The 17,317-nt window shown below is 38.4% G+C and overlaps 1 protein-coding gene across 1 annotated transcript in view; it reads right to left on the bottom strand.

Annotated features, from left to right (window-relative positions):
- The window catches only part of LOC131163075 (ras-related protein RABC1), a 47,765-nt gene extending 30,746 nt beyond the window's left edge, over nucleotides 1-17,019 (bottom strand). Inside the window, exons 1-3 of the mRNA XM_058119780.1 lie at nucleotides 16,823-17,019; nucleotides 16,580-16,738; nucleotides 16,373-16,441 (exon numbers count right to left, since the gene is read on the bottom strand). Coding sequence (XP_057975763.1) covers nucleotides 16,373-16,441; nucleotides 16,580-16,718 — 208 coding nt within the window. The 5' untranslated portion in view covers nucleotides 16,719-16,738; nucleotides 16,823-17,019. The remainder of the gene's footprint in view (nucleotides 1-16,372; nucleotides 16,442-16,579; nucleotides 16,739-16,822) is intronic.
- Nucleotides 17,020-17,317: the final 298 nt, after the last annotated feature.

Here is a 17,317-nt window from a genome sequence, read left to right as displayed (position 1 = left end):
GTTTAGAGGCTCAAGAAACAAATGAGCATCCTTTTTTTTTTAGCATTGCACTTCTGCCCCCCAAGATAAATGTTATTTGGGAGGCTAAGATACCTTTTAAGATCAAGTCACTTGCTTGGACTCTGATCCTTGACAGGATTAATGTAATGACTTATTGGAGGTGAGGAGATCATAAAGGCAAGATATTTGGAAGCAGTGTTTAAAAGCTCAAGAAACATATGCGCATCTTTTTTTTAACATTGCAAGGCGGTGTGACAACGTTAATATCCATTTTTTTTCCCTGAGTATGCTTATGTGTGGGTGCTCCCAATAACAGTAGATAACTTCATGTTAGTGAAGTTTTGGGGTTCTGGGATAAGTAAGAAAGGGACAACTTTGTGGACTTGTGCTTTGAATGCTATTTTATGAACATAATGGATGAAAGGAACACGAGAATTTGACAGGGTGATAGAGGACCACCAATGGAGAATTTTAGATGCTTATACTGCTATGACCTTAGAAATTAGGATATTTATTTTAGTTTGGAATTTTTTTGTCATTTTAGAAGTCTAGTCAATTTAGGGTTATTTTATGTATTTCACTTTGGGGTTATCTAGTAATTATCTGCTTTGGTTGTAATGTTGGGTAAACTTCTTAGTGTATAAGTACTTAATGTTGGTGTATAAGTACTTCTTCTTCTCCTCTTTTTGTTTTATTCCTAAGTTCCATTCTGTCCAACAACAATCTCTCTCTCTCTCTCTCTCTCTCTCTCTCTCTCTCTCTCTCTCTCACACACACACGCACACACACACACACACACACACACACGCACTGCACACATGAAGAACAGAAAAATAAAAAATGCAAGAGGGGAGAACAAGATGTCCTCCAAGGAGCCAAAGGGACACAGCCAAAAAATTACAATACTGCTTCCTGCCAATTCCTAACAAGATCGGGCAGCATCAAACCCCTAAAAAACCTGAAGGAATGGGCCCAGAGAGAGGTCAAGAGCACTGCTCTGTACCAAGCAGACAAGGAGAGGTTGTGCAGTCTTTGACGGTTCTCGCATTCCTCTCAATCCATAAGGTCCACAAAATAACAAAAACCACACGATGCCATAACACCTCTCCCTCCCTTCTCTTACTAAAGCCCCAATACCTCAGAATCAAAAACTCACCCACCTCCCAAGGTGGCACTCAAGCTTCACCAAAACAAGAAAAGAGGGCTCCACAGGTGGGTTGCAACCGTACAATAAAAAGGAGGTGAGCATTGGTTTCATTGGACTCGCAGCACATCATATATATGTCAGGATTGAGAGCCTTAGTAGGGCCTTCTAAAGCTCAAGCAAAACATGTGTATTTATCTTTTTCAAAGTCCCTGTCCAGATAAGAGTCCAGGCCTTGAAGAGAACCTTTGCCTTTCAAACAATGTGGCTTCTAGGGTTATTGAAGGAGATTTCAAGAGGTGGGTTGCAAGAGGAGGTGAGCATTGGTTTTATTGGACTCACGCACATCATATACACACCAATTGGGAGCCCTGTAGGGCCTTCTAAGCTCAAGAAAATCATGTGTATTTATCATTTCATCCTATTCCAAGTCCTTGTTCAGATAAAACTCCAAAATCTTGAAGGGGACCTTTGCCTTTCAAACAATGGTGGCTTCAAGGGAATAAATTGGTTGAAGGAGATTTGAGGAGGAGAAGGAAAAAAGAATTGGTGGAAAAGAGGCCAAAGGAATCATCAATCCACACACCCTCGTCACCCCATTAGAATAAAAAATAAAAGGCACTAATGGGTGCATTGTGAAGGTGGAAGGTTTAAACAAGCAAGGCACCATCAACTCCATTGAAATGTGGAAAAGAAAACTGAATATTCCACTCACTTATGAAAAAGATTACATTCCCTTTAAATAGATGATAATTCTCATCTAATTACAAAAAATATTTACAACCTACTGAAAATAGAATATCCTATTTAAAATGGAGAGCCGTAAAATAGGAAAGATTATCTACAGAATTGGGTAACATGCTACCCAAATCCCCTAGGATCGTGGAACCAAAAATAGCTAACAAATCAACTGATTTGTTAGCTGTAAATCTCCTAAAGATCGGCCTCTATTAAAGGCTGACAGATATCTAATAATTCTACACTCCCCCTCAAGTTGGGCTGTAAATATTGATTAGGCCCAGCTTGGAACTTTAATCATCAAAATCTTTCTTGGCAGAGCCTTGGTAAGGATATTGGCTGTTTGGAGACATGTAGGCACATACAACATCTTGATTATTCCTTTATTTTTAATTTTATGAAATGTCGATCAATCTCCACGTGTTTTGTTCTATCATGATGCATTGGGTTCTTTGCAATGCTGATGGCAGACTGATTGTCACAGAACATCTTCATGGGTTCTTCACCTGAAATCTTTAATTCCTTTAGAAGCTTTCTCAGCCATATTCCTTCATAGATGCCATGTGCCATTGCCTTGAATTCAGCTTCTGCACTACTTCTTGACACAACTGATTGCTTCTTACTTTGCCATGTAACTAGGTTTCCCCACACATACATGCAGTACCCAAAAGTTGACCTTCGATCATGTATTGATCCTCCCAATCTGCATCACTGAATACTTCAATATCTCTTCTTTGATTCTTCTCAAAAAATAATCCTTTACCTGGTATTAGCTTCAGATATTGTAGGATTCCACAAACTGCCTCCATATGCTCTTCATTGGGATTGTTCATAAATTGACTCACCATACTAATAAAGAAGCCAATATCAAGTCGGGTGTGAGACAAACATATAAGTTTTCCAACTAGTCTTTGATGTCCGCTTTTATCCACTGGTGCACTGTCTTCCTTGGCTCCTAGTTTGGTTGTTGAATCCATAGGAGTATATGTTGGCTTGCATCCAAGCATCCCAGTATCTTTCAAAAGATCTAAAACATATTTCCTATAAGAGACAAAGATTCCCTTCCTTGACTGTGCCACTTCCATGCCTAGGAAGTATTTGAGATTCCCAAGGTCCTTGATTTCAAATTCTTTAGCTAGAAGACTTTTGAGACTACTCATTTCCTCCTCATAATCTCCCGTTAGAATGATGTCGTCCACATATACAATGAGGATAGAAATATTTCCTTCAGGAAAGTATTGAACAAATAGTGTATGATCGTATTGACATTGAGAATAGCCATACCTCCTGACTACCTTTGTGAATCTCTCGATCCAGGCTCTTGGGGATTGCTTGAGCCCATATAAAGATCTTCTGCGTTTGCAGACTTTGTTGCGTGTAGCTTGTGTCTCGAATCCAAGAGGAATTTCCATGTAGACTTCTTCAGCTAGGTCTCCATTGAGGAAGTCATTCATGACATCTAGTTGGTGAAGAGGCTAGTCTAAATTTGCTACCAAATATAAAAGGACCCGCACTGTATTTAACTTGGCTACAGGGGCAAATGTCTCTTTGTAGTCGATTCCATATGATTGAGTGAATCCCTTTGCTACCAGCCGAGCTTTGAATCGGTTAACACATCCATCTTCATTGTATTTCACAGTGAATATCCATTTGCAACCTATTGGACGTTTTCTAGTTGGTAGTTCTGTGATCTCCCATGTTCCATTCTTTTCTAGTGCATTGATTTCTTCCCAAATAGCAAACTTCCATTCAGGTGTACCAAGAGCCTCTTGTATGTTATTAGGAACCTGGATTTTGTCGAGGTTGGCAACAAAAGATCTAAAATTCGATGACAGCCTTTGATATGACATAAAAGTGCATATTGGGTGTTTTGTGCATGATCTCACACCTTTTCTCACAACAATAGGACAATCACTATCATCATTAGTTAACTCATTATGGGAAGTCTCGGGATTAGAGTTACCTGGTGGATTTTCACTTGATCTAGGGCTCGGATCAGACTCTTGGATGCTTGTTGTTCTATCTCCTTTTGGCTCTTTCTCCTCCGTGAATAGGTAATCAACTCATCATTTTTTGTTGGTTGAATAGTGTCCAAATGTTGATGTTCCACGGGAGATTCTAAGAAGGGATGTGAAGGAGAAATGGAGTCTGTAGTTGGAATAGATTCAGAAATTTGTGATAGGTGAGAAGGGCCAAAATTAGAAGAAGGGTGAGATAACTCTTCCATATCCCAAAGCTAGAATTCTTGTATAATCTCCCCATGAATTTCAGATTTGGGGTAATATGGTTGTTGCTAAAAAAAGGTGACATTAATGGAGTGATAACATCTTTTAGTAGCAGGTGAATAGCATTTATAACCCTTTTGGTTTGGAGAGTACCGAAGAAAAAAGCACTTGAGGGCTATAGGATCAAGTTTAGCCCAGTGTTGACTATGAACATGAACAAAAGCTGAGCACCTGAATACTTTGAAGGGAATAGTGGAGATGAGTCGAGTATTGGGGAAGGACTAAAGTAGAGTTTGACAGGGAGTTTGGAATTTGAGAACGCGATAGGGCATCCTGTTTATGAAGTAGGCTGCAGTGAGAATGGTTTCACCCCAAAAGTGTTTCGGTACATGTGTAGACAACATGAGGGAGCGGGCAACATCTAGTAGGTGCCGGTTTTTTCTTTCGGCAATTCCATTTTGCTGAGGAGTGTCAACACAGGAACTTTGGTGTATTATACCTTGACTCAAGAGATAATCATCAAGAATGGATTTGAAATATTCTTTGGCATTATTAGTTTTCACAATCTGTATTTTTGCTTGGAATTGTGTTTGGATCATGGTATTAAAATTTTTGAAAATCTGACTTGCCTCTGACTTTTCTTTCATGAGGAATATTCAGGTAAGTCTAGTGTGATCATCTATAAAAGATATAAACCAGCGAGATCTAGTAATATTCTTGATCCTAGATGGCCCCCACACATCATAATGAATCATTGAAAAGGGTTGGGATGCTTTGTAAAGTCGGTTGGGGTAAGAGTTGCGAACATGTTTTGAAAATTGACACATCTCACACTGAAAATCATTTGGATTTTTATTATTGAATAATGAAGGAAATATTTTCTCGAGATACAAGAAATTTGGATGTCCTAACCTATAGTGCCACAACATAATTGCACTATCATTATTAAAACGAATGACAAAAAAATAATTTTGACTTCTAGACACTAAACAATCAGATTTGTGAGTTGTTCCTTGAGGAGGATCATTAACCTCGAGAAGATAGAGCCCTAAACACATCTTAGCACTGCCAATCGTCTTCCCCAAATCCAAGACCTGAATTTCACACAAATTTGGGAAAAATTTAGTAACACAATTGAGATCCCGAGTGAGTTTACTAATAGATAGTAAATTGCAATCCAAATTTGGCACTAATAGAACTGAGTTGAGTGTTAGGTTCTAAAATTTTAACAGAACCTGAACAAGCCACCTTTGAGAGTGAACCATCTGCTATCCTGAATGTTAAATTTTCATAACAGGGACTATTAAGTAGAAAAAAAAATTCCTATCTCTGGTTATATGGTCTGATGCTCCTGAGTCTATAATCCATGGACCTAGTTTCTCCTTTTTAACATTAAGAGCACTTAAAAAATCATCTTTGTGTGCCAAAGAACCGGTACCAACCAAAATAGTAGGAGCTACTCAATATTGGCTTAACATTTTCTGCAATAATTCTAGCTGCTCCTTGCTGAAGAGACTGGGCTTGGGTGGTGTTGGTTATTCATCTACCGAGATGAAATTTCCTCGTCCTTCTCTGTCGTTGGCAAAGCGGGAAAGTTTCCAATATGCCGGTTTACTGTGGATTTTCCAGCAAGTGTCCTTGGTGTGACCAAGACGTCGACAATGGTCACACCACGGCCTCCCTTTCTTCGGTCTAGTGTCACTACTATTATATGGATTTCCTTGAACCGCAACGGCTGAACTCTCCAGGTTTGTTGCAGAATCTTGAGGCCCATCATTATCTTCTTTCGACTCTCCTCTCGGCGAACTTCTGAAAACACTTCTCGGATGTTTAGCAGTGGTTTGGATCCTAGGAATCTTCCTCGTACTTCATCAAGATTTTTATTTAATCCAATCAGAAATTTGTATATATATATATTTTCAACAATTTGTTTATAACTGATTCCTTCTTCAGGACAGCTCCAAAGGTGCTCCTCGAAAAAGTCTAACTGTTGCCAGTAGCGGTTGAGGGTGTTGAAGTATTGGGTCACTATCAAATCTTCTTGGAGTAAGTCATGGAGAACACTTTCCACCTTGAATAATTAAGATGTATTCTCATTGTTAGAATATGTTTCCTTGGTAGCTTCCTAAATCTCCTTTGCTGTTTCGTAGAGAAGAAATTTTTCTCCAATGTCATTTGTCATGGAATTAATGAGCCATGACATGCCCATGTTATTTTCCGATTTCAATGTTTTGAGCTTCGCATCATCCTTTGCTTGGTTGGGCTGCAACTCCTGAGAGATAATCATCCATACCCTTTCCGCATATAAACATCATCATGGAATGGGACCACTGGAGATAGTTATTCCCATTAAGTTTGTCTTGTAATGGGCATGAGGCTGCTATCTGAACTGTTGTTGTTACCTGAAACTATGGCTTCTTGATTGGTGGTGACATCTAAGACTGAAAAGGCGGGGTCGCGTCTCCCGATGGTCATACCGTATTTGGTCATATGGGAAGATTGGGGTTCAGAGGTTGCTCTGATACCATGTTGAAATGTGGAAAAGAAAACTGAATATTCCTGAATATTCCACTCACTCATGAAAAAGATTACATTCCCTTTAAATAGATGATAATTCTCATCTAATTACTAGGGATATTTACAGCCTACTGAAAATAGAATATCCTATTTAAAATGGAAAGCAATAAAATAGGAAATACTATCTACAAAATCGGGTAACATGCTACCCAAATCCCCTAGGATCGTGGAAGCATAAATAGCAGATTTGTTAGCTGTAAATCTCCTCAACATCAGCCACTAATAAAGGCTAACAGATATCTAATAATTCTACAAACTCCAACAAGCCCTCACCCCCAACCAAGTATCATCCAAAAACTGTACCATGTTGCCATTACTAAATTTGAAATGGGCAAGGGGGAAGAAAAGACCAGCAACTTGAAACACAAACTACCAGAGGCTAGCATGAGAAACAAAGCCACTTCCTCTACAAACCCACCCATTTCAATGAACCCACCCAATACTTACTTTTGATCACCATATGCATAAGGAGTTAACTTTAAGAGAACCTCCACAACCATTTCCTAGTCAAAGATCTGCTTTTGGAAACCACATTACCTAGACCCATGGTTTTAAATTTCCACGAAATTGTCGAAATTTCCATCCAAATTTCCGATTTCTATCACCCTTGAAATCGAAATGGCAATTGATTTCCGTCTTGCATAATTTCCATTGAAATCTCAACAAATCATCCGAAATTTATTGAAATTTCTAAATTTTAGCGAAACTTGTCGAAATTTGAACTATGTAATGAAATATCCTCAGAATTCAAATGAGGGATTTAGGAGTGAAATGTAATTTTTCTTTTAATTTATTTTTATTGAAACAAATGATTATTACAAGTGCTTTTGAAATTATATGAAAAAATAAACTCACAACAACATTTTATTTAACCATTCATTTCTAAATTATCATTATTTGTATAGTAAACAATATTTAAATGATTTAAAAATTTCATTTGTATTAACTGATTCACTAAATATGTTTAATGTACATTATCTTATAAATATGTTTGACACACATATTATATTACAACTTCTCCACCTTATACACAGCATAGATGTATTTACTTGTAATATATTAATCCTAAAACTTACATTATTATGTCTATTAATCATTTCTAAAGCTTCATAAAAGAATTCCATGTTCTACTATTGGTTTCTCGTACTTTTTCAAATCGAAATTGAAATTTCCATACTTTTGGAGCTTTGAGATTTGAGTCAAAATCGAAATTTAAGACCTTGCCTAGACCAAGATCCCCTTCCAATTTGGGTCTACTACAACCTCCAGCTAACATTTGATCTCTCTTATTCTCCCTAAAACCTAACCAAAAAATTCACACATCATCCTTTGAAGGGTCCTAGCTACACTGGAGCACTTTAAAACAAGAGAAGAAGTAAACATGGACGCTGTTGTAATATGTGACTCTTATGTTGAGTGGAATGCATGTACAAAGAGAAAACATAGTTGAAAATAGAGTTGTTGGTCATGCAGGAGGAAACCGTCGACAGCTTCTTGAAACCGTCGATGATTTTGCCAGGTGCAGAAGAAACAGTCGACAGTTTTTGTCTTGTTACATCGATTGTTTGGTCTCAGCTTCAAACCGTCAACGGTATGTTTGAAACCGTCGACGTTTTTGCTCGGTTACTTAGCGTTGGTTTTCAAATTTTGAATTGGGAAGTTGTATAGTTTGGGTTTCGGGGGAAACCTTCGAAAAGGCTATATATACATGTTGTATGTTGTAATCCATGTCTTTGGACATAAGATAGTAAAAATTCACTGCCATTTTCTCCCGTGGATGTAGGCATTGCCGAACCACGTAATTCTTCATGTCATTGTTTTATTGCTTTCGTTATAATCTGTGTGATTGTGTTTTCTGTATATTTCATTGCTAGTTGCTGCGTTGTAAGATCATTTGTTACCGCTGCACATTAATTTGCACAACAAATTGGTATCATAGCAAATTGGTTATAATGGCTTCTGGAATTTCTTCTGCAAAGTTCGATGTTGTTAAGTTCGATGGAACGGGTAATTTCGGACTATGGCAGAGAACGTTTAAGGATCTGTTAGTGCAGCAAGGTATGGTAAAGGCATTATATGGAGGTCAATCGGAAGGCATGGATGAAACAAGTTGGAAGGAATTGGAAGCAAAGATTGTGGCAACTATCAGACTTTATCTGGCCGATGGCGTGTTGTATCACGTCATGGATGAGAAATCTCTGGTAGAAGTTTGATAGAAATTGGAAAGCCAGTATATATCCAAGTCTTTATCGAACAAGTTGTTTCTTAAGCAAAGATTGTATTGGCTTAAAATGGCGGAGGGTTCGGATTTGAACCGACACATCAATGTATTCAATCATTCATATTATATGTGATTTGATTCGGGTTGATGTGAAGTTAGAGAAAAAAGACAAGGCGTTAATGCTATTGAATTCCCTACCTGTGTCTCATACATATGAAAATCTGGTTACAACTCTAACATGGGGCAAAGAAACCCTAAATTTAGAAGAGGTAACAAGCGCTTTGTTGGGTTTTCATCAAAGGAAGAAAGCCTACGATGAAATTTCACAAGGTGAAGGGCCTCTGGTAAAGGGTAACCAGGAACGTGGGAGAAGCAAGTTCCAGAGCGGATCAAGTAATTATAAATCTCGGTCGCAGTCCGGGAAGAAGAAGGACATAAGGTGTTTTAAGTGCGGAAAAATTGGGCACATAAAACCGGAGTGTCATGAGTGGAAGAAGGGAAATGCAGAAAATCAAGAAGGTTCGTCAAAATCTGCGAATGTAGTGGAAGAAGGAGACTCGAGGAGTAGTGATGGTGATATGCTTTCTATTTCATCGGGTTTAGAATGCCTCAAGGATTCTTGGATCCTAGATTATGAATGTTCTTATCACACGACACCAAATAAAATTTAGTTCAGCACCTACAGGTTAGTAAATTCTGGTTCTATTCTAATGGGAAATGATGCTTCATGCAAAATTATTGGAATATGGAACATCAGAATTAAAACGTATGATGGTATTGTGAAAACATCATGTGAAGTAAGGCATGTACCGGATCTACGGAAGAATGTGATTTCATTGGGAACTTTAGATTGTGACAGGTTTAGTTACAAGTCTGAGAGTGGGGTAATGAAAGTGTAAAGTCATTCTAACGGTGATGAAGGGGTGGAAGTTAGCGGGAAATATCTATGCACTGTTGGGTATTACAGTTGTAAGTGGAGCTGCAGCTGCAGATTCTGAGTCAGATAATACGATTTTGTGTTGTACATATTTACTTCGTGAATTTATTACGAAAGGTCTGGGTGTACTTCATGCGGCACAAGTCAGAGATGTTTGTCAGGTTTAACTTGTGGCTGAGGTGGAAAACCAAACTGGGAGAAAGATCCTCAAGTTAGACAAAAAGAACTGAGTACACTGGTGTTCAAGGAGTTTTGTGAGCAGCATGGCATAGGGAGACACTTCTCGGTACGTAGGACACCAAAACAGAATGGTGCTCGGTATCTCAAGTTGTATGCAGGACTTGCAAGGAACTTCTCGGTAAAGTCAGTGAATATGGTGTGTTTCTCGATTAATCGATCGCCAAGGGCATCACTAGATGGGAAAGTTGCAGGAAAGGTGTGACAGGTAATGCAGTAGACTACTTTGGTTTAAGAGTGTTTGGATGTCCAGTAATGCACGTTTCTAGTGAGGTGAGATCTAAGCTTGATGCAAAGTTTAGAGTCTTTAGACGGTACATCTTTCTGAGATATCAAAAGGGTGGGTTCAAACTGTGAGATCCAATGGTAAGCAAGGTGGTAATCAGTGGAGACATGATTTTTGATGAGAAAGCCATGGTGCAGCGTACTCAGGTAAAAAAAGAAAAACAGGTGTCAGAAAACTGCAACAGCAATGAGCATATGATGCAGGTGGAGTTGAAAGCTCAAGGCAGAGATGACATTGTTCATAATGCAGGGAGTTCTAACTCGGAAGACCAATAGTATCACAGTATAAAATGCAGCAAAAATGAGATTGTGATGCAGGTGGAGTTACAGACTCAGGGCAGAAATGACATTATTCATAATGCAGGGAGTTCTAGCTCAGGAGACCAGCAGGATCACAATGGGCCTATATGCACTATCAGGCCACCACCTAGGTACGAATTTGATGATCTGGTGTCTTATGCATTCATTACTAGTAGCAAGGTTCTTACTATTTTTCAAGAGGCGGTGTATGGTCAAGGGAAAAGTATATGGATGAGTGCTATAGTGGAAGAAATGAAGTTACTGCATAAGAATCGGATGTGGGAGTTGGTGGAGTTTCTAGAAAGGGGAAGGCGATAGGATGCAAGTGGGTGATTTCTCTGTTGCTTTATGTGAATGACATGTTAATTACTGGGAAGACTTTGACTGAGGTTAATCAGTGGGAAACTCTGTTGAGAAAAAAATTTGACATGAAGGTTTTGGGTGCAACCAAGAAGATTCTTGGGTTAGAGATTCGCAAGGACAAAGTTGCAGGAAGATTGCGGTTATCTCAGAGCAGCTATATGGAGAAGGTGTTGGAGAGGTTTGGCATGGTAAATGCAAAACCGGTGTGTACACCATTGGCAAATCTTTTAAAATTGTCTATCGTTCAGTGCCCAAAAAATGGATGATGACATTCGTGACATGTCAAAGGTCTCCTATGCTAGTGCAGTGGGGCGTTTGATGTATGCTATGGTTAGTACAAGACCAAATCTAGCACAAGCTGTTAGTGTGGGTACTTCGGACTATGGCATTATGTTCGGCAGACAACAGAGTGATCCGTTAGTTGTGGGATTTGTGGACGTAGACTATGTAGGGAATTTGGATGACATAAGGTCTAGAATAGGGTATGTATTTACTGTTGTGGGAAGACCAATTTGTTAGAAGTTCAGGGTACAGTCTTTGGTTGCACTATCTACAACTGATTCGGGGTATATGGCAGTAGCCGAAGCTGCCACGAACAAATTCAAGAATTGCTTGGACTTGGTTTATGTTTCCAGTTGCTAGACGAGAGGCAATCCCAACTTATTGTCCTAGGTAGAGCAACGGGTTATGTTTTCGATTTTCTCCAATTTTCTCAAAAGGGGTGTATATTCGCCTAGGTGAAGATTGTTATAATATGTAGCTCATATGTTGAGTGAAATGCATGTACAAAGAGAAAACATAGTTGAAAACAGAGGTGCTAGTCATGCAGGAGGAAACCGTCGATGGTTTTGCCAAGTGCAGAAGAAATAATCGACTATTTTTGTCCTATTACATCGACTGTTTGGTCTCGACTTCAAACTGTCAACGGTATGTCTGAAATTGTCGACGATTTTGCTCAGTTACTCAGCGTTGGTATTCAAATTTTGAATTAGGAAGTTGAATAGGTTGAGTTTCAGGGGGAAACCTTCGGAAGGGTTATATATACATGTTGTATGTTGTAATCCATATGTCTTTGGACACAAGATAATAAAAATTCACTATCGTTTGCTCCCATGGATGTAGGCATTGTTGAATCACGTAATTTTTCATGTCATTGTTTTATTGCTTTCGTTATAATCTGTGTGATTGTGTTTTCTGTATATTTCATTGTTGGTTGCTGCGTTGTAAGATCGTTTGTTTCCGCTGCGCATTAATTAGCACAATAGACACTAGAGAGGGCAGCACTAATGAGGGTGGCACAACCCTCTAAGGATAAGTTCCCCATTTCCCACCCCTTAATCCTCCTACTAACCCTCTCAATCACAAAATCATAAAAAGCCACAGAACTAAGTTTGCCTCCCAGAGAGAGGCCATGATAGGAGAATGGCTAGTCTATAGTAGCACCACCAAACAAGGCCTTAAACCCCTCTAAATCCTTGCCTCCGACATTAATGCCTACCACCTCTCTTGGACAAGTTGATCTTTAAGCTTGAAATTTAAAAAAAAAAAAAAAATTAACTTAATAATTGCACTGAAGAATTTCACAACATTGTCCTTAGGAAGCCACATAGCATTCAGCGAATTGGAGTCACCACCACTTCCTTGCCAACAAAAAGGCCCTTAATAACCCTCAAGCCTTGTGCATGTGAGAACATGCTTCTCAAGAAATCTGCCACCCAAGAAAACAATATCAAAGACAACAAATCCCTTTTCCTAAGCCCCCGAAAAGCTCTAAACCACTTTCTAAGTTGCCTACAAACAATACAAAAATTAATCCATTTCCAACACACAACCCCAAAGCCTTTCCTACACATCACTTTATCCAAAGAAAAAACCCAGTTCACCCCATCATAAGATTTCTTCACATCCAACTTCAAAATTAGCCCCCTCCTACCCATCCTAATATGGGTCATATCCTCTAGCACTTCATTGGCCACGAATACAGCATCTAAAGTCCTGCCCATCTTTAGTGATGAGGTCATGGTATCCCCCAAAATATCTCTCAACATCTTAGATAAAACTTTAGACAAAATCTTGTAAGGGCTCATGACCGAGCTAATAGGCCCAAATCCCTCATCTTTACATGGAAAATGGGCAGATTTCCCGGGCATTGAGGCATTCCATCATTGTTGTAGGCCGTTCACTCTCATTCTATCAATGTGGACTGCCTTATAAAATAGGAACACAAATTTTCCAAATATTTGTAATTAGTTGTCAAGTTTGACATCATCTTGCTTTGAACATAGGAATTGTTAAGAGTAAAATTTGGGGGGAAAAACCAATGGTAAGGGAAATACTTCAAGAATTCATGCAAGGTTGTCCAATTCTTCTCCATCCTTTTTTCTTCTTCTTCTTACAATTTCTCTCCCTCGATTCTTTCTCAACGTTTTCGTTTCCTATTGTTCATAGAGGTTGTGGGAACGTGTGGGCTTCCTTGCTTCCTTGGGGCATTTGCCTCCGCAATGTTTTGACTATTTCTATGAATGATTTGCAAAGAGATGGAAGGCTGCAATCTTGTAAAAGTTTTTTCTAGCTTCTTTTAGGACTTCTTGTTTTCCAATTCATGTATTTCTTTCCTTCTCTTTGTTTCATGAAGCTCACTTTTTTAAACCCCCCCCCCCCCCCCCCCCCCAAAAAAAAATGTAACTTCTCTCTCTGTGTATGTGTGGGAAACTTATAGAAATGTGAATAAGAGTTATGTTTTTGCATTTTTATTCCACAATTACTCTCACACCAATTCATTTTTCCAAAGACCCTATTCCTTACCACAGGACACATATGACATGCTTCTTCATCCCACTTCACAACTCTAAAAAATGAACACATTCTATTCTTTTTGTATATATGTATATTTCGAAACTTTCTTCACTTTTAAGAATTGGATTTTTTTTTTTAAAAAGAAAAAAAAAAAAAAAAGGATGCCTTTATACATAATAGAACTTTTTGCATTTTCCTGGCATAAGTTTTAAGATCAGTTTGGCCCCTCTTTTTTGCCTCAAATTCTTCTTTTGAAAAGTGAAGTTAAAGCCAGGTATTAACACATTGGTAAACATCTTTTTGAACTTCTAAAAAGCCAACTTTTAGCCTTTTGAAGGAACTTTTAAAAGCTATGGATCTTCACTCCCTTTTCAAAATTCCAGCCGAAGGATAGCAAAAACTTTGGAGAGGATTATGAGGGATTTTTTATGCTCATGAGTTGGGGATGGTAAGAGAGACAATCTTGTTAGCTGGGATGGGGTTTGGGACTAAAGAATGTGGTGTCTAAAAATGTCTTGCTAGTTGGAAAATGGCTTTGGAGGTTGACTTTCTTTGGCACATGGTGATTAGAAGTAAATATGGTTTGCATGAGAATGGGCAGGATAACAGAGGAAGTGGATGCACTTCTCATGCATTCCCTTGGCAATTCATTTCTCATATAGCCCACTTATTCTACCCTCTTACTTACTTCCGAGTTGGTAATGAAAATAGCAATTTTTGTCTACAAGATACGTGGTGGGTGATGTGTTGTTGGAGTCTTCAGCCCCATGTTTTTAGATTGTCTAGGTTGAATTTTCCCTAAATTTTTTATATGATTTCTACACTTAGGAAGGGGGCTCTCTCTCCCGAGATTTTCACTTTTTAAAAGATCTCAATGAGAGAGAGGTTGTTGCCTTGACTATTTTGTTGAGAGTGTTCTAGTCTTTCTCTCCCCAAGCGAGAGATGACTCTGGGATTTTGGTAGGGGACTCCTCTAGCTCTTTCTCCACAAAATCTTTTCCCAGCTTATGAAATCCTCAAGTCCTTTTCCTTTCCCTTTGAATAATTTCATCTTGAAGGCAAAGTTTCCTTCAAAATAGGAGCCTTTATGTGGACTTTCCACTTTAGTCCTTTACAGGCCTAATACCAATGATTTGTTGCAAATGAGGAGGCCATATAAAGCTATAAGGACAAATATATGCTTCATGTGCTATGAGTCAAAATGTCAAATGAAACAATCGACCACTTCTTCTTGCATTGTCGAATGGCTAAGAGGCTTTTGGCTCTTGTGTTTTCTATATTTGGTGAGGTTGTGGTACTTCCACAGAGAGTTGACAGCTTCTTGAAGGTGTGTTACAACAGCTTCAGGAGAGGTGAGGAAGGTCTGGCCCTCTAGAGATGTGCTATCATTCCCTCTTTTGGAATATTTTGATGGAACTGATTGCCAGGATTTTAATGGCAAAGCAACCCCATCTCGTCTCCTTTGGAATAGAGTGGTGTTCCTTGCGCCCTCTTGGGCTCACTCTTTCAGTTTTTTTTCTTTTCTTTTTCAAGGATTATTATTGTCAAATCTTCAGCGGGACTTGAGGGGAGCATTATTGTAATTCCATTTGTTTTTTGTTTATTCTTTTGAGAGGACCTCTTATCCAGCCTTGTAAACTCTTCTCATTCTTGTTAATGGATTTCTTTTTCATTAAACAAAAAGGGCAAAAAAATTCTAGCTTTTATCCCAACAAATTACTGTACTCCATTGTTGTCCTTAGTTTTTTTTTTTTTTTTTCAAATATTAGAAAACTTTCAATGCATTAATTACATTTCCTAAAAATACAAATCCAATTTAGCCATTTGAAAATTTTTTTGGCACTTTAGAACTTTTTCATCAAGCACTTAAAATTTGCTTTTTGCTTCTAACAACTCCTTTCTCATAGGGGATAAACAGTTTTCACAACAATCTCAATCAGCTCCTTCTCATCAATTCCTTTTTAAAAATTCTACTTCAAAAGACATGGGAGGACCAAACTAAACCTTTTCTACAATAATCCTGAGCCCCAAAAGAGAAAACACGAAAAGGTTGAATTTCTAGTAGTGCCACTGGCAGAGTCCAAAAAATTTGTGATTTATTAGGTGAAACCACGAAAAATGTAACATCCAACCCTAATAAGGTCATTTTCTTATCACACATATGGGCATTGTTATTAGAAAAAAAAAATTCCAATTATCAACTCCTAAGATTAAAGGAACTGCACTATAACTGAAGCAACACAGTAGCCACTAAACATTTATTCAGCTGTATGGCTATGCTCAATGATCAGTAAACCATCTACTCTCAAGTATATCTATCATGTCTGCAGAAATTGTTAACTTCTTTTACAGAATCATCGCCAATCAATCTAATCCCTATCTAAAGATGTTCTTTTATGCACTGTAATTTATCCATCGGATGCAAAAGGACAGGACTTAACAGGGAACACAATCTAAGGAGGTGGGGAAAAGACTGAAGAAAATCCTAAACAGCAAACAGACCTCTTGTTACTTTGTTTCAAAGCAAGTAGCAAAAACAAGAGCGTTACCAGTGTCCCAAATTGCAAGCTTCAACTTTTTTGCGCCAACAGTGACGTGTTTCACCTTGAAATCCACACCTACAGCCACCGCCCCATAACAATTAAGAAAATAATCGATGGTACCAATTTATCTAACAATGCGAACATGCACCTAAATACAAGATCAGAATATCCAATTAGCAATAGGAAAGAAGAGACAGAGAATGGCAGCGCTACCAATGGTGGGAGAGAGATCTTCAAAGGCATTAGAGGTGAAACTCAAGAGGAGAGTACTCTTCCCGACCCCAGAATCACCTATCAACAACAGCTTGAACAAGTAATCGAACTCCGGCTGGCTCGATGACGACGAATCCATCAAAATTCAATCCTGGAACCCTAAATCAACCACAACTGCTCTTTCAATTTACAACCAATAAAAAAAATGAAATCACCGAGAAAGGGAAAGAGAACTGCAATTACCTGTCAAATTGACGACTTCCACTCTACGATCATAGATCAGATCCGAATCTCTGAAGAAGAGTGTAGCATTCAGCAATAAACCGAACAATTACATATGTTATCTGAGATGATATTTATGATTTTGCAGAAGGAGGAAGAAAGCTCGAAAGTATTCTACAATGGCCGTCCACCGACCTCTTGAAAGGTACTAATGGGTTGCATAACCCGAACCCGCCCCAATAAAAATAATCCGCCCGCCTACCGAATCCGCCCGCATAGTGCATTAGGGGATCCGCCACCCGGAGATCCAAATCAGCCCCGCAAGCTTTTAAAACACAAAATTGTTTTATTTTTAAAGAGAACAACAATTATATTTTTACACTATTAAAATAAAATAACCTATCTCATTTTATTTCAATTATAGTGTTGATAAAACTCATGATCCATTTAGTTCTGAAAAATGTTTTTATTTTTTTTATTTTTTTTTATTTATCAAAAAAATTGTATTAAAAACGT

This window comes from Malania oleifera, chromosome 8 (genome assembly GCF_029873635.1).
Source record: "Malania oleifera isolate guangnan ecotype guangnan chromosome 8, ASM2987363v1, whole genome shotgun sequence".
In the NCBI taxonomy this organism is placed as follows: Eukaryota; Viridiplantae; Streptophyta; class Magnoliopsida; order Santalales; family Ximeniaceae; genus Malania; species Malania oleifera.
This window is presented reverse-complemented; position numbering and strand designations above follow the sequence as displayed.